This window comes from Euprymna scolopes, chromosome 14 (assembly GCF_053919585.1).
Source record: "Euprymna scolopes isolate OS-2025 chromosome 14, ASM5391958v1, whole genome shotgun sequence".
Classification (NCBI taxonomy): Eukaryota; Metazoa; Mollusca; class Cephalopoda; order Sepiida; family Sepiolidae; genus Euprymna; species Euprymna scolopes.
Genome location: NC_136495.1, coordinates 95920141 through 95939076, shown reverse-complemented (window position 1 = coordinate 95939076; position 18936 = coordinate 95920141). Strand labels below are relative to the sequence as shown.

Below are 18936 nucleotides of genomic sequence, written 5' to 3'. Positions count from 1 at the left end.
TTTTATTTTTTGGGGTGATTACATGAAAACAGTCTAAAAAATTCAGCAATAAAAATAAATAACAAAAAATTATTTAAAACTTTCCTTTCACGTTGGGGATCAGTTTTACAAATGAATTTAACATAAAATGACCCCCCCCCCACCACTACTTCTGGAGTAGGCAGCATTTTTAATTACATAAATTCTTAGAAATCCATTGTCTGAATGTGTTTTTTCTGCTTATATATATATATATATATATATATATATATATATATATATATATATATATATATATATATATATATATATATATAACTTCAGCCACTCTGATGAGTCGTAGACGACGAAACACATGTCAGTGGATAATTATATTTTAAAAAGCGATATACAGATATAGATGTATCTATATAATCGAACAAAAAAATTCAGAACAATATTTTAAGTTTGTTTTATCAAAGAAAAAAAAATAGTATTTAAATCGTGTTCATTTTAAGTTTCAGATGACTTTTTTAGATAAAGAATTTATTTGTAAATGTTTGTTTTATTTTGGTAAAATATGTTTATTTTATTTTGGTGATTCTCGTGAAGTACAGAATTACGCCGCTGTAGTTTAGCTATATTGGTGTCATTGAAAATCTCAAACGAGGCAAAGGTCTTTCCGGTTTGGACGCCATACTAAACAGTCAAGTAAGTTTTTTTACCTTCTAAAAATCCGCATAAATTTCTAACTTGAAATTGTCATCGATTAAAAAAAATTGTTTTGGAAGTAAGTTTAGACATTGTTTTAATACGTTGTTTAATTTTTTTCGTTAAAAACCGTATACGTAAAAGTGCTTTTGGAAAAATTGATTCTGCCTATTTTTTTTCTCTTACGGAAAACCATGCGTATTTCGTCTTTTGATTTGAATATTAGGATCATACTTTGTTGTTAAATATTTCCCTTTTACTTGTAAGCCTGCATTTTATATGTATAATTTAACTCAATCGTTTGTATTTCGTTGAAAAAAAAAAAAAAAAAATCTTTGCACGTGCACTTTGTGCTTCTTTAAAAGCTATTACTGTTAACCCTCACATCTATTTCCATGTTAATAGTCTTAAGTCTTTAATGTTCAAATATTGACTTCTATTAGGATTTATTTTTCATAATATTATTTTGATATATGGATATGGCAATTTATAAAGATTGCGTGGAGATGGGGAGTTAAATGAATCGCTTTCAGTTAAAATTATATTAATACAACATGAGGCCAAATTCGGTACCCATTTTCTTTCGTCACATAACGTAGATTCTTTTCCAGCATGTTTTTCTCGGCGCTTATGCACTATTTTACCCGCGCTGTTTTTAAAATATTTTCAAGTTTAACTAAAGTTTCCGATATCTGTATTAAATCGTTAGGTGAAAGTACAGAATAGTTACAAAACACCGACCATGTATTTGGAGAACCCAGGGTTTGTGTTACAATCCAATAAATTGGTAAAAAATCAAATAACAAATGCTACCAAAGGCAAGATAAGTTACTTCTACCTAGCTGGGCAGATTTTCAGCGTTTTTACTTATGAAAAATGTTTATTCGGCTCGAAAAACGAGCAATATCAACCTTTACACGAACACAAGGAAAAATGGTGACAATGTATTTGTTACGCGGCCATTTTTTTCTTGCGGTCGCGTAACGCTAGACATTGCTTGATTTTCGAGCCGAATAAACATGTTAAGTAAAAACACCAAAAACTTAACTAGTTAGGTAGAAGAGTAACTTATCTTGCATTTGGTAACATTTATTTGTTATATATTTGATTTTTGACAACTTTATTGAATCTGTATTATAAAACAAACCAGTTTTTGTTACACCGTTATCAAATTAATAAAGGTATCAGTGCACTTATTGATCTGTGTTGAAATAATGTTATTTAAAAAGCCATTCTTAACATGGGGAGGGTGTTTTGTAACTATTCTATACTTTAACTTTACAATTGAATAAAAAAAAAAATAGCGCGGATCAGTAAGTGCACGTGCATCAAAATAAATATAAGAAACATTTTCATGTTTATAATTGTTCGGAGAAATCCTTAGATTGCATTTGTATCTGTCTGTACGGTCTCCAAACTGAAAACCAAAAAATTGATTGCCAAATATATTTTTCAAAACTAAAGATGTAGTAATTGTCTGTATTTTTGAGATGAGGTGTTTTCATTGATTGAGATTGTCGGACTGACTTCCCCATCTTGGTTGTTAGTCACAACGTTTCGGCCGTTTTGCCCTCCGGCCTTCATCAGGTGTTTTGTATCGAACTGGGGAACCGTTTGTTAGGAGTCTCGAACCTAACCCTTTATTATTATTATTACGGGGATAAAAAACGGGTTTGTATTACTGTACACATAGATTCGAAAAAGTTGTCAAAAAACAAATATATAACAAATAAATGTTATGAAAGGCAAGATAAGTTACTTTTCTACCTAACTGGGGTAATCTCCAAAAATACCGTTAGGGCTTACAACATGGCCGCCAGAAGAGTCACGTGATCCGGTTGATCCAAAACATGAATCGCCTACGAACGTGCGTAGACATTTTGTAAACATTGTTTTTAAAAAATAAAAAATAATACTTCAATTATGTTTTAAACGACTGTAATAGTTTATTTTGGAAGTATATTTCATAAAGAAAATTGACAACCCACTTTAAAAACAGAAATTACGAGTTTTATATATTTTATTCGCAGTTTTTGTTGGGTGTCAAAAATTCCGCCTAAAATTCTGATACACCGAGTCGACCACTTGTTTGTTCTGAATAAAATACTTTTTATAAACACTGTTAACTAAAAACAACCTAAGATTGTTTCTCAAAGTTTGCCCATTTTTATAACATTATATCAACAAAAAATTAAATACAAACAAATTGTGATTGTTTGTCAAAGTTTGCCTTCAAGGCTGCGTTTTCCATTTGCATGATTCATGTTTTGGATCAACCGGATCACGTGACTCTTCTGGCGGCCATGTTGTAAGCCCTAACGGTATTTTTGGAGATTACCTTACCCCGATGTATTGGAAAATTCAAAATGGCGCCCGACTCTATTTAACACGGTAAGTTCTGGAAAAGGTGTTATAAATAATAAACTAGACAAAATACTGTTAGAAATTCGCTCAATATATGTTACCGTGACATAACTTGACATATATTCGGTGGTTTTTAATAGTATTTTGTCTAGTTTATTTATAACACCTTTTCCCAAACTTACCGTGTTAAAGAGTCAGGTGCCATTTTGAATTTTCCAATACATCGGTAAACACTGCATGTTTTTCGAGCTGAATAAACATGTTACATTAAATAAAAACACAAAATATATCCAGTTTGATAGAAAAGTAACTTATCTTACCTTTCATAACATTTATTTGTTATATATGTTTTTTTTTTGTAACTTTTTCGAATCTGTGTACAGTAATACAAACCCCAAAACACCTGGTGAAGGCCGGAGGGCAAAGCGGCCGAAACGTTGTGACTCTAACAACCAAGATGAGGAAGTCAGTCCGATAATCTCGATCAACTAAAGACGTGTTCAAAAGTTTCACATTTTCTTCCATGTTAATTTGCTTATTTTAAACTAAAACAGGAAGTCCAGTTTAGTAATCGGAGCATTTTCACATCGAAGCTAGGTTTTCACCCGGTATCGGTACGGTCGCACTTAGGGTCGACTATGCTTCTGAATCGTCACATTAGTTTCACACGAAATGGCGAGTTGGGCATTTCCGATGTAGTCAACAAAACGAAAAAGGGGTAAAATATATATCAAATGTTACTGAAGGCCAGATAAGTTACCTACCAGGTTAAAATTTTTTTTTAACTCGATTTGAAACGAAAAAATGGCGGTACTAGTGCAGAGAGTGATCCGGGCGTAAATAACGTTATTATTTAAAAAGCCATTCTTAACATGGGGTGTTTTGTACCTATTCTATTCTTAACCTTACAATTGAATAAAAAAACAAAACTTTAATTGAAAATACGATTTAAAAAAAAGAATAGCGCGGATCACTCTGCACTAGCACTAAAATGGCTGGCATCTGGGAAATCGATAATCACTCAAAAATCGAAAATTAAATAATATAAAACTAGAAACCTATCCAATAAATGTCACAATGACATTATTTTTTTTTTTCTATCTAGGAAAATGCCCGATAGTTCGGCCAGTATAAAATTTTTGAGCGAGTATAAAGGTTCCTCGTGGGAGTCTTTTTTTCACCATTAAGAGTGGATTATTAGTAATAATAAGTTATAAAACAGAACTCGTATCTGGTATCATGTGTGTTTTTTTAATTTTTTATTTTGTTCTGTTAACTAAACATACTGAAAAGTTATTTCCGGAAGGAAGCAAAATGTGTAGGAGGACAAAAATGCAATGTCTGAAAGCATTAAAAAGACGTTACCCGGGTGGTATTTTTTTTATGACCTGCCCCAGCATGGTGTAAACACTCCCAACCATCCCATGTTAAGAACGGCTTTCAAGATTGGGGGTTATTCTGATATTCCGAAAGCCTTATAATACGCTGGGGCGCGTCGTAAAAATTTACCGAAGTAAGCTTCGTTTTCAATTCAAGGGTGCTTTGATTTTTTTTTTTTTTTTTTTTTTTTTTTTACTAGTACCAAGCGTAAGTATAAACACCCCCAACCTCCCCATGTTAAGAACGACTTTAGGAATAAACATTCCCAACTTCGAAAGCCATTTTTAATATGGAGAGGTTGGGGGTGTTTATAGTACGCTGCGCACTCGTAAAAAAAAAAAAATACCCTTGTTTCTTCCAAAGTGCCTTTTTTTTTTTTTTTTTTTTAATCCGATCGGAAAATCTGAATTTTTTAGAATTTGGCCAGAATTCTTGAAAACTCGTACCAACCACAGAAGCAGTTCCAACAAGCAGGAAAACAAGATTCGTTAAGGCATTTGTTGTAAAGTTTGGAGAGAACTGAGGCTACTTCGGCGGAGCCGGAGCGGAGCAGTAGCACGGAGCAGTGAGCACTCGGCAGGGAACTCTAATCGCGACCAGTACCGGCTTTTCTGCTAAATACCATAATTTTTAAATTTTCTTCCAAGTGTATATTTTGATAGTTTCAACCCAACAATACAGTTTTGCCATTTGATTTTCACAGGATGTTGATGCCAAAAAAGAATCGTGTTGCTATTTATGAACACCTCTTCAAAGAGGGTGTCATGGTTGCCAAGAAAGATTTTACTGGAGTGAAACATCCAGAAATCGATGTCCCAAACCTTCATGTCATCAAAGCACTTCAGGTGAGTTGTCAATCTTTTTTCACATTGAAATTGAATTCAATTATGCAGAACTTTTTTTTTTTTTTTTAAATGTAGGTACTTTCAGTGAATTAGGAGTAATATTGGGTTTGTATTACTGTACACATAGATTCGAAAAAGTTATCAAAAAACAAATATATAAATAAATTTTATCAAAGGCAAGATAAGTTACTTTTCTGCCAAACTGGATATATTATTCAATGTAACATATTTATTCAGCTCGAAAAACATAGTGTTTACACGATGTATTCGAAAATTCAAGATGGCGTCTCACACCCTCTTTTAACACGGTAAGTTTGGGAAAAGGTGTTATAAATAAAAAACTATACAAAATACTATTAAAAACCCGCCGAATATATGTCAACCCATGTCACGGTAACATATTGAGCGTAATATTTTTTAAGTCGTAACAATAATATTCTCAACACTAATGTTTCTCGCATCTACAAGATTTACAATATTTTGTTTTAATCTATCATTAGAATAAAAATATAATAGCCTAAGTAAAACTATTTTTAAGTATCTTTACATAACTAGTGGTGGTGAGAGGTGTGCCCAACTTTGCCCGGTCGTAAAATGTGCTTAAATATATTTTAATTCATGCAGATTTCCTATTACAGCCTCTATTGAATATTATATTGTACCTAATATATAGTACTGATTTTAAAACATTAAAAATAAACTTTCATTTTCAGTATTTTTAAAATTATGATCAAGGAATATAATGAACCCATTATTTTTATTTAAATCTTAGTGGAAATGTATTTTGTTCAAATAAAAAATACCTTTATTAAAGTTATGGTTTTCTGTAGTAAAAATAAAATAAAATTATTTTTGCTTTTTTTATGAAAATAAAGCATTGTAAATTCTAACAATAGCCCCCCCCCCCACACCAAATGTAAACAGAATTTTTGTTAAATATTAAACAGTTCTTCTGCATCTGAGTGCATTTCTTTATATCTTGGAAACACTTGTTTCTTGGAATTTTAAACGTTAGTGGTAATTTTAAAGGATTTTCCGGTGGTGGAAAGAAAGCCCCCCCCCCCCCCCAAAAAAAAAAAAAATCGTGCCCACAGAAGCACAGACTCAGATTTATTGACTGTTCAAATAAAGGGAGAGAAATCCGACTTTTTTTTTTTTTTTTTTTTTTTTTTTTTTTTTTCGCGATTCATTTTTATTGCGTGCTGTTAACCAAAATTAGTGTTTTTGGGCCTCCGTAGGTGAAAAAAAGCACACATTCAGAAGTTTTTGCCGTTAAACAAAAAATCCAGTCGACCGATTTTTTCTTTTTTTTTTATTATTCTCTTGATGAAATACACAAATTTTTTATTATATCCTATTTCTACTTTATCGAGTGAATTTTTTTTTTTTAAAATATCTAAAAAAAACAAAACAAAAAACCTTGAATGAAATAGAAAAAATTGCCGTCAGCGTCCGGTATTTACTTGACGATATAAGCATAACATGAGCTTTCATTAAAAAAAAAACAACAAAAAAACGTGGTTTTACAAAAAGAAAAGGTTTTACACTTCGGACTTTACAGGTAAATTTTCAAAAAACGCTTTTTTTTTTTTTTTTTTAAATTAGAATATTTTATTTATTGATCTTCAATTTATGATATAAAACTTTAGTGAGTAAATTAAATTTTAAGACATTTCAAAATGGGGGCGGGGGGATGAATTTAAAAAAAAACGTTTGTCTAAAATATTATATTCGGTTTATTGGAAAGAGCATAAAATTTCACATTGACTCTGAAAATATCGTAAAAATTGAACCAATAGAAAAATTGATAGATTTTTAAAGTTTTGAAAAAAATTTCACTCGTAAAATTCAATTGATTTTATACGTATAAAAAAAAAAAAAAAAAAATGGCTGGTTGAACGCACACCGGCACTTTGTAAACACTATTTTTAAAAAAAATAAAAAAATGTTTCTATTATTTTAACAACTTTAATAGTTTATTTTATATTCCATACAGAAAATAAACAATACACCTAGTGCATCCATACATTCCTATTCTGAACGTTTGTATCAATTTTTATCATTTTTAATTTAATTATTTTTTATGTTCATGTTTTTAAATTATTTGTTTTAATTATTGTTTGAGATGCCGAAAGTTTCACAATCTTGCGAGCCAGGAAATTATTAATCTTGCATATAAAAATTATGCGAAATCTGTAATTTAAAAAAAAAAAATATATTTTTGCTATTATAATTTTTTTTTGTGTAAAAAATATTAAATAAACAATGCTTAGTTCGGCAAGACTGGAGATTGAGTGGAAATATAGTCTCTAACCCAAAATGCGATAAAAGGAACTACTTACTGTAGTCACCGGTACGGCGGTACGTTGTCATGACGACGAAATATATGCTATAGCATATGTTTTTCAGAAGTTAACCGTTTTAAATAAGATCTTTTAAAAAAATAAACAATATGAAAATTTTTATTTTGACCTTTTCAAAAATTAAATATGAAAACTTTTTATTTTTTTAAATGAGCAGATCTTTTTAAAAAAAACAAACAATATGAAAACTTTTTATTTTAAATTTTGGTGCTTATACATTTTTGGTATCGCGCTATTTTAAAATATTTTTTTAGGTTAAATTCATGATTCATATACATTTTTTTATTTTAAGCTCAGAAAATAAGAATAAATTATCAGAACATATTAAAAAATATTTTTAAATATATTAATAGAACTTTGTATAATTTTAAAATATGAAAACCTTTTTTTTTTTTTTTTTTTTTTTTTTTCAATTTAATTTAAAATGGAATCATGTGATTATTAAACCACGTGAGTTATTATAAATTATGCAAATTCATTAAACACGCGCCAGGTATTGCAATTTAAAAATTTTCACGTCTATTCTGTTTCATATTTTTTGAAAAAATTATAATTTGTTCATTTCCATTTATTTTAAAGTGTATTCTTTCAAATATTGGGAAAAAATGGAAATCTATGAATTTTCACGAGTATGAATTATGCCAATAAGGAAACAATTGTTAATCAAATATGTACATTTGATGAAAGAAAAGAAATGGACTTTTGCATATTTATGCTCGTTAAAGGATGACACGATAAAAACGGCTGCCTCTTTGGGACTTATAATGAACAGCAGTTTCTGCGACAAATGCAAAAAACAGCGATTCTTCTATAAAGCTACAAAAAAGATGGATTCATTTGGAGATGTCCATCGTGTAGATCAGCCAATTCTGTCAGGAAAGGCTTGTTCTTTGAAAAAAGCCACCTGGAAATCCATCAAATTTTAATAGTAATATTTTGTTGGAGCCTAGAGCTACCACATGCTATGATCAGAAGAGAGATAGGTGATGCCGATTCTCATACGATTGTTGACTGGATGAATTTCATCCGTGAGATTTGCGAGGGAGATTTCAACAATCATCCAATTATACTTGGTGGGATTGACAAAGAAAACAAGCCGAAAGAAGTAGAAATAGATGAATCCTACTTTTTTTTTTAAAAGAAAGTATAACAGAACGAGTTAAGGGTGGCTGGGTGTTTGGAGCCGTCGAACGGGGCTCGAATCTATGTAATATTACCAGAGTCGAAAGTGAGGATCGGGACACTCTATTCCCGATAATTAATTCGTGGATCCTACCAAGGACACGGATTTTATCTGGTGGATGGGCAGCCTATAAAGGCCTGGACCACTTCGACCATGGAAAGTATTACCATGACGAAATCCTCCATGAAGAAAATTTCGTTGATCCGATCGACCCGTCTATACACATCCAAACCATAGAAGGTTTATGGTCACACTGTAAAAAAAAAAAGAGGAAAGTTGGTAAAAAAACCTTTGATACGCATATGATGGAATTCATGTGGCGAAAAAGACAAAAGGGAGAAGTCTTTCCCCGTATAATTAAATGCATCCGGGAACAATATTTATTTTAATATAAAAATTTAAAAAATTGAAAATTTAAAGATTTGTGAACAATATTTCATGAAACCTGAATTTAACCTAAAAATATATTTAAAATAAAAGTTTTCATATTTATTTTTTAAAAAGATCTGCTTATTTAAAACGGTTAACTTCTGAAAAACATATGCTATAGCTTATATTTTGTCGTCATGACAACGTACCGGTGACTACAGTAAGTTCCTTTTATCGGATTTTGGGTTAGAGACTATATTTCCACCCAATCTTCAGTCTTGCCCTTAGTTCAATGGTAATATTGGTAGTTCGAGAAATTCATTTTTCTTCGAGTTATATCGAATTCGTTACTACAGACTTTAGGGGCTCTTTTTTGTAATGTTCCTGTAAAAATTATTTTATTTTTTTGTTACAAATTACGATGCTTTATATTTATATAAAAAAAAAACAAAATACATTTATTTATTTAAATAAAAATACTTAGTTCATTATATTTCGTGATCATTATTTGATAAATACTGAAAATTTCATTAAAATTGTTTAATTTCCTGATTTTTTTTTTTAAGTAAAGGGAGGGGTCAAAATGTTTATACATTTTGAACATTGGCATTCATTTTGTCCGTACCTAGATATTACCATTAAATTAAGCATTGTTTATTTATTAAATATTTTCACAAAAAATTATAATAGCAAAAATATTTCTACAGTTTTTTCTTTTTTAATTTACAGATTTCGCATAATTTTTACATGCAAGATTTTAATTTCCTTGCTTGCATGACTGAAACTTTCAGCATAACAATTTTTATAGTCTCGAACAATAATTAAAAAAAATTAATTTAAAAACAGGAACATAAAAAATAATTAAATTAAAAAAAAATGATAAAAATCGATACAAACGTTTAGAATAAGAATGTACAGATGCACGTCGGGGGTGGGGAACTGACTCTCCTACCTCCTTTTACTATCATGACTTCATTTAGAAATGTTTCGATTGGCTGTGATTTTGGCTTTCTGTATGAGTTTACAAACCTTTATTTGTTGCATTTTTGGTGAATGGCAGACTTGCTTGCTTTTTGAGGGCTAATTAAGCTATTTTTTGTATAAGCAAGGTGTTTTTTTTTTTTTTAATTTAATTCAATATCTTAGAACTTTACTAATTCTTTGAAATAGACTTTTAATATTTATCTCTTACAATGAATTTATTAAACTTAAACATTTAGCTGAATTGGTTAGCTCGCCGTGAAAACATTTTTCATTAACTTTTTTTTTTCACGTGTACAAATATTTTTTTCCTTTAGAAACTAAAGTTAATTTCCTAATCTTTCAAATGCAATCAAAAAGTAGTTGGAAAAATAAAGAGTAGCAATTGTCTGATATAATGCGGTTCCCCCTCCATTGCTTTTGTGGACATCCCTAGGGATTTTGTTTGTTACAGATTCAGTTTCGCTTTTTTTTATACTGAAAAGCCAAAGAAATATCGCGAAAATAGCATGTAAAAGTCGTTCAAATAAGATGGACGCAACCTCTCTTCGTAAATCGTAGATATTATAATTTAGACAGTATATAAAAGTTTTAAGAATGAGTGACCCCACAGAATGCCCCCCCTGAAAAAAGCCTTTGCCGAACCTACAAAAAAAATGCACGTACACAAACACATGCACGTGCACACATTTTGCCTTTTATATATATATACTAGCGGGGGGGGGGGTATCCGGCGTTGCCCGGGTATTTGTAGGTGTGTGTGGTTGGTGGTGGTGGGGGGTAAATCAGAACAAAAAGAAAACTTTACAATAGCGATTTAAAAAAAAAAAAAAGGGGGGGGGGTTTGGTGGCATGTAGGCTCAAACCCGGAGCCTTGAAGCCTATAGTTAGCCTGAACACCTGCGCTACGGCAACAGTGTTAATTTAAGAGCGATTAAAGTCAAGGAGGTTTGATTGACAGGTCGCCGCTTAATGAGGTCATCGCAGTTTTTTGGTGTTTGTTTACTTTGTTTCATTGCGGGATCGTTTTTTCATTTAGTGCGGGGCAGTTTGGGCTTCCCGAAGATGATGGGGGCAGAGAAACCAGCTCCCCATTAAAAGGGGATTGTCCAAATTGAATAGCAATTGTCTGATATAAGGAAAAACCCGCATTGATCAAAGCTGATTGCTTTTGGAAGTTCCCGGCGAATCGCGCTGGGAACGATGTAACAACCTTCGTATTAGTTTCGCTTTTATTATACGAAAAAGGTGAATCTACATGCGCCAATCGAAAAATGTTGAATATTTAGATTTCAAAAGTCGGGCAAATTAAATACACACGCGACCCCAGTTCGTAACTCGTAGATATTATGATTTCAATGTGATATAAAAAGTTAAAAAAATGAGCGGCCTTGAAGCCGCCGAAAAAAATCCTTTTGCGAACATACATACATACATACATACACACATTTTCGCTTTTACATATATAGACTAGCGGGGCTACCTGGTGTTGCCCGAGTGTTTCGAGGTGTGTGCTCATACTCAAAAAGAGACACTGGGGGAAGGGGTAAAAAAAGTTTTGGTAAGTAGGTAGGATCGAACCCGAAGCCCGGAGGCGAAGTTGCAAAATAAAATGTGAAAAATATGACACGTTAATCGCTCGGCCAGCAAGAATGAGGTACTAAAAGAAGTTTGAATTTATTCAAGTAAGAAGAAAATTGACAAGTGCCCGCACTAAATGACGTGAAAGTCGTAGAGTTAACATTTTGTGAGAGCGTTATGGCGACGTAAGCAATAGCTAGTCAGCAGTTAACATTTTCTGCAGGACAGTTTTTAATGAGGTCAATGACCCGGTTTGTTTGTTTTTACCTAACTTAGGGAAAAACCAGTTCCCCCGTTTATTAGTGTCTCGTCTCGAAATGAAGCCGACATTGACCAAACGTTACATCGCTTTCTGGAGATCACTGGCCATGGGCCAGAGATTAGTCGAGTTTCGCTTTTTTATACCGAAAAATGAAAGGAACACGTGGTGATCTGAAAAATGTTGAATATTTAACGTTTCGAAGTCAGGCAAATTAAATAGACAGGCGGGGGGGGGTTTAAATTTAAAAAAAATTTGGTAGTTAAGTATGAAGGATCGAACCCGAACCCTTGAGTCAAAGTTGGAAATTAAAGTGTGAAAAAAAAAAACGTGCGACGTTAACCACTGGGCCACCACGAAATAGTAATGGAAACATGATTGAATTTATTTAAGTATTACGAATTGGCAGGTACCTGTACTTAATGACTTAATAAGGTCAACTTTGACTGCGAAAACAGTATTTTATTTACTGCAGGCAGCTTTTATTAAAAAGATGTTGGGGGAAACCAGCTCCCCATAAAAAGGGGATTATCCAAATTGAATAGCAATTGTCTGATATAAGGAGAAACTCCACGTTAATCAAAGCTGATTGCTTTCTGACGTTTCCGGAAAAATGCCGCCAGAATTAGTTTCGCTTTTGTTATACGAAAAACTTAATCCACATGCGACGATCGAAAAATGTTGAATATTTATCTTTTCGAAGTCAAGCAAATTAAATAGACAGGCAACTTGTCATAACCCTAATAATCATATGCAAAATTTTAAAGACATAATTTTACTTACAAATCTTTTTATAATTTATTTTTTATATAAAAAAAAAAAAACCATTGCTATTTTCTTGGCTTTTCCCACAAAGGCCAAATAAAATACAACGTAAGTTTTTAATGTAAAGAAACAAAATATATTTAAACAAAATACATTTAAATAAATGGATGTTATGCAGAAATATCACACAATTTAAAAAAAAGCTATTTTCTCACTGCATTTCATGCCACAGAAATTCATATTACATTTGAAACCTAAAATAACACAAATATCATTTTTTGGGTGTTGGGGGTAAATTTAAAACATAAAATAACACGATAAATTGAATTAATTTTTGGTAAATGTGGCCTGATAGGCCAACACACAACCATCATTTTTAAAAACTTGTTTTCTAGGGTTTTTGGGTGTGCTGAAAATGAATCGCATTTAAAATTGAGTCTGGCGACTAATTTTTATGATATTGCAAACATACTTTTCCGCATATTTCATGTTGCGTTGTAAAGTGGCGGCCATATTTGTTCATGCAGCGCACAGAAACGGGGAGGGGACGACATAATGAAATTATAAGATAATGTGGAGTTAATCTTTCATTATAAATAACAGAGAAGAAAAAAAGGAAAATTATAAAATACCATAGTAATTTTTTGTACGCACAAGTACAAGCATATTTTTGCCAAAAAAACTGTTCTTGACCTTTGGGCTAAGAGCAAGGTGTAGTATATATCTATAAAAAAAACTTGTAAATTAAGATTTGTAAATAAAATTTTGGAATTTTACAAATTTTGCTTGTTTTTGGTTTACAGATGTGATCTTATATTATGCATAAAAATTGTCTTGGTCTAGAAGAATTTCTCCTTCACTGACCGCAGAACGGAGATCAGCGTCCTAAATTCTAAATTATAGTTTTCAATGTAAGGAAAATCCTGTCCCCCATATAAACTTTTGTAAATAGTAACATTTTTTTTTTTTTAATCTTGGTCGCAAAAATCTAAAAAAAGAAGATTTTTATATTTGTGTCTGAGTGAAGGGCAAGGTCGTTTTTCCTTTTGGCTCACGTTGGTTGGGGTTCATATTCACTTTTGGGTTTGAAAATTAGATCCAAAAGGCATTACTCAGGTTACCAATTTTTAATAGTTGAAAAAAAGGCTTATATGGAACCTTCAAGGTTTAAAATGAATTCCAAATTATTTAAACATAAAGTAATTTGTCAAAGCTCATGTATTTTGAGCTTGAAAGTTTTGAGCAAAATTATGCTATAATGATTTTAAGTTAATGACCAAATGATACTGTAATTAAATTTAAACATACATGGGACAAAACCTGAAGATTCTCGAGCAACGCAAAGTATGTACGGCAAAGTTTTAAAATTTCCATACATTTTGGATTATTATTTCTATTTATGATTCTATCAAGGTTCATCAATTTGTTCCTATTAAATTTTGAAGTTAAATACATTTAAAAAAGTTCTGAACATGTGATTTTTTTTTTTTTTTTTTTATAAAAAAAATTTCAAATAATGTCATGTCTTTATAATTATAGATCTATGAAAATATCAATTCAAGAAAATAAGTTTTAATAAAGAAATAAATATCCATAATTTAATAAGTTTACAAAATTTTAAGCGATTTTCCATTTTTAAAATTATCTATTAAATGATTTTTGCTTTAACAAAAAAAAAAAAAAGTAAAAGGTCACTTTTGATCTAAATTGCTAGAGCAATGATGAGATGCGCAGGGGTCCTGAAAGCAACCAGTAATGTGGGTTGTTGGGTCTTGGATATTTAAGTGACTGCAAGTGGCAGCTACTTGTAACCAAGACTTTGATTCTGCCTATTCTGAGCAAACTTTAAGAAAACCAAATTAGAATTATTCAAACTATATACTAACATGATTTGATTTTTTTTTTAAGACTTATAAGCATGCAAAAAAACTAAAACGGTTGTATTTAAAGTAATATTTACGTCTACTAAATATTTAAAACAATTTAACAAACCAGATTCCTTGAATAATTTCAATCGAGTTAACTTTGAAAGAGCCTGTTTAGTTCTGATCCCAACATTGCACCACAGTAATGATTCTATAATTTGTTAAAAGAAATGCAAAAACAAAAAAGCTAATTATTTTATTCAAATAAACATGAAATACAAGGAAGGTACTTTGCATTATTATTCATTTTTAGTTTTTCAATATTCCCTATAATCTTTTTTTGTACTTGCATTCATATCTTCAATTTCAATATAAAAGATTATACAGAAGATTGAAAAAATAAAAATGAAAGCAAAGTACCTCCATTGTGGTCAAATATTTGCTTGAATGAAGAAAAAAATAGTCGTAAATATATACCAATTTCAAATATTTATGTAGATTTGATTTGCTTTAAATTTTCACTTCAGCTTTTTGTATTAAATTTCTCTTTTCAGAGTTTGAAATCTCGTGCTTTTGTGAATGAGCAGTTTGCCTGGAGACATTATTATTGGTACCTTACCAATGAAGGAATCCAATACCTACGTGATTTTCTCCATTTACCCTCAGAAATTGTCCCTGCTACTCTCAAAAGGCAAACCCGTACAGAAGCCTCTCGTGGGCCACGACCAAAGGGTTAGTTTTTCAGCTTTTCTTTGTAACACCAGAAATGAAATTATTCCATAATTATCTAATCAACATTCACTTTGCAATTCTATTATCGATGTTGTAATATATGAAAAGTTGTATAGTAGCTGAATGAAATTGCATTTTAGATCTGAAATCTGAATGTTAAGATTGTCGATGAATTGTTTGAACATACATGAAGTGACTGAAAAAAAAGCAAACAAGTAAAAATGGTGACAATGGAATGCAATTTTCTTGTTAGAAATCTTTTGTTTATTCATAACTTTTTTTTTTTTCTGGACATAAACCATTTTCTAATTGATCAATGAAAACTTTCTATCAAGGAAGTTAATTGCCCAATCAATTATCAAATTCTATTCGAATTCATTGAATCAATCTACAATTAATATTTTTAATTGTTCATGTAAATAGAAATTCTAATTTCTTTTCACATTAGATTGAAAGTTTGCTTTTTTTTTTTTAATCTGTTCATATGTTGATATGAAATCTGTTTATATAATACTAGCGAGGGTACCCGGCGTTGCCCGGGTTTTTAGAGGTGTATGGGGGGGGGGGGGTTTAGATCAAAACAACCCTGTTTGAAAAAAAAAAAAAAAATACTTTTAGTAGGAAGGTAGGCTTGAACCCCCGAAGCCTTGACACGAAGGTGGAAACAAAATGGGGGAAAAAAAAAAACCCTGAGACCTAATCATCTCGGCCACAAGGGGAGAGGCTGTGATAAGTGTCTTAAGTTAACGTTTATAAAGTGAAATTGACAGGTGTGAGAAAGTTAAGTCGCGTGATGTTTGACTTAGTTTTGTGCTGCGAGCCAGTTTCTGTTTCCCCTGCCCCATCATTTGCTTTTTTATATACTGAAAAGCGTAACTAAAACGCGGCGATCAAAAATGGCACGTAAAAGTCAGGCAAATTAAAGATAGCCGCGACCCCCGTTATTAAGTCGTACATATTATGATTTAGACAGCATATAAAGTTTTAAAGAGTGAGCTGACTGAGAAGCCCAGTGAAAAAAGCCTTTGGCGTACATACACAAAAATGCACACACTTTCGCTTTTATATTTATAGATGAAATTTATTTCTTAACATTGTGAATTGCTTTCTCTCTACAGAGTAATTTCCCCTTATAATGATAAAATTTCTATCTTTTAGCTCCCGAGTCTTCACGAGGTGGACCTTCTGCTGATCGTGAATATAGAAGAGCACCATCCAGTAAGTATTTCAGATTTTTAGACTATTTTAATATTGATTTCTTTTAAAATAGTTAAATATTTTCGTTGCTAATACTAAACTGATAAAGATGTCCGATCCCAACAATCCACTGTGGTTGTTAAAAGAAATGCAAAAAAAAAAATCATTAGAAAGCTATATATGTAAGTCTATTTGTTAATTGTTTTATCATGACGACTTTGTCAAAACAAAGAAACTTTCTTGAATTTTTTCCATTAAACACACTGTTTGTATTATTTAGATTAGCTACGAGTGCATTGGTGATGTTTCAAACCATCTCCCAAATATTTGCGTCTTTTGTATTAAGATTTATTATAAAAAAAATAATACAAACAAAATTAAATTAAACGTACGTGTACATTGGTGATTTTTCAAACAACTGCATTACATATATCGTTATATAATGACAAGTTTAGCTCCCAAATATTTGCATCTTTTATGTTAAGATTACTAAAAAAAAAAAAAAAAAATACGGAAATGTATTTGTTCATCATTTTATGACAACGTCAAAACATAAACTTAGTTGCTGCAGTTTTTTAATATTAAATACACTGTGTACATTGATGATGTTTCAAACTGTCGCCTTACATATTTTTATTTTTTATTTTTTTTAAACAAATCATTAAAAAAAAAAAAGAATGTCCAAAAACAAACATTTAGTGCTGAAACCAGAGCCATAGATTTAGCACTGGATATCATTGCTGAAGAAAACTCAGAAAAATTCATTATATTCTCTGACTCCTTATCCGTTTTAACAGCTATAAAAAATAGAAAACAAGAGAACCCCACAATTATCAAACTCCTAAGCAAAATAAATCTCATTACCGACCAAAAGAAAATAATATTCACCTGGATCCCTAGCCACATGGGAATCAGGGGCAATGAAAGAGCCGATGCTATGGCTAAGAAGGCAATGAAGTTGAACCTTGATGGGTACAGGATCCCATACACGGATATTAGACCCCTGATCAACAGCCATATACTTGGGAAATGGCAAAGTCAATGGAATAAAAATACAAATAACAAATTATACAATATAAAACCCATACTTGGAGAGAGGAGGCAGGATTATCAAAAAACAAACAGAAAACAAAATGTCATTTTAACAAGACTTAGAATAGGTCACACACACTTAACCCATTCCTACCTCCTAAAAGGAGAAACTCAACTCCAATGCATTCCCTGTCAAGTACCACTTACTGTAAAACATTTACTAACTGAATGCACAGATCTTTCACAAATTAGGAAAAAACACTACAAAGAAATAGATCTTCAAATAATCTTCAAAGAACACCAGAAAAATCTTATCTTACATTAAAGAAATAGGACTCTTCCAAAAAAATATAACCCGCAAAAACTTTATATTCTGCAAAAGCATCCTGCAAGACAGAACAAAAATGATAAAATCCACTATAAAACAACCAAAACCAAAAGCTACAAACTAACGATTGAAAATACAAAGAGCTTCAAAAATAAGTCTCCTATAAAATAACTGGATACAACATCAAATACTATCCCCAAAATGACTAGATTCATTGAATGGCCCACAAGGGGTTGATAGAGAAAAAAAAAAAAAAAAAAAAAAAAAAAACAGCATTAAATGACCCACAAAGGTTGATATGCTGATTAAATAACCCATCCATCCATGCATCCAAAAACAAACAAAAAAAATCTATATTTCAGGTATCCACATTGCTGTAAGATGTTTGTGTTACACTTCAACTATTATTTTTTGTTGTTAAATATGCATGTTGTTAAACATGGACACCTTAAAAATGTCTTGGATAATTTTTTTTTTTTTTTCCTCTCACTTTTCTCCATTTGTAGACATGTCTGGAGACAAAAAGGCTGATGTTGGTGCTGGCAGTTCTACAGATTTCCAATTTAGAGCTGGTTTTGGCAGAGGCCGTGCTCCACAACAACAGTAATAAAGGCATTTTTATGGACAAATAAATCACCGTTAAAATTAATTTTTTTTAAATTTTTATTTATTTTTTTTTTTTTTGTGATTTAAAAAAAAAAAATGTTTCTTTTTGAAGATAAAAACGGAAAATTTGTTAGGTTTGGTCTTTAGATCAGCACAAGTCAAATTAGTGTAAAAATATTTTGTTGCTTGTCAAAATTTAATGCCGAATGATTGTTTTTGATTCGTGTTTCAACTGATGTAAACTCCTATCTCTGTACATCTTGTCAAACTTAGAAGCCTTTATTTAATCCACTGGGTTAGATTGTTTTTGTTCTCTCAGCCACGACTTGGTAGAAGTCTGATAAGTTTTAAAAGTATATTTGTTATTTCAATTGTCCATGTAGACAATTCATAATGTCTGGTATTGTGACCTTGAAC

The 18936-nt window shown here is 31.2% G+C and overlaps 1 protein-coding gene across 2 annotated transcripts; it reads left to right on the top strand.

Annotated features, from left to right (window-relative positions):
- The first annotated feature begins 572 nt into the window (after positions 1–572).
- Positions 573–18562, top strand: LOC145293173 (small ribosomal subunit protein eS10-like). Of its 2 annotated transcripts, none has more exons than XM_080139642.1 (5): positions 573–669; positions 5117–5258; positions 15179–15356; positions 16515–16574; positions 18420–18562. In XM_080139642.1, exons 2-5 carry the CDS (start codon positions 5118–5120, stop codon positions 18518–18520), a joined length of 480 nt encoding a protein of 159 aa, XP_079995768.1. In that variant the 5' UTR covers positions 573–669; position 5117; the 3' UTR covers positions 18521–18562. The 2 variants fall into 2 exon arrangements, with proteins under 2 accessions (XP_079995768.1, XP_079995769.1); XM_080139643.1 differs by having other exon boundaries at positions 667–748.
- The last annotated feature ends 374 nt before the right edge of the window (positions 18563–18936 follow it).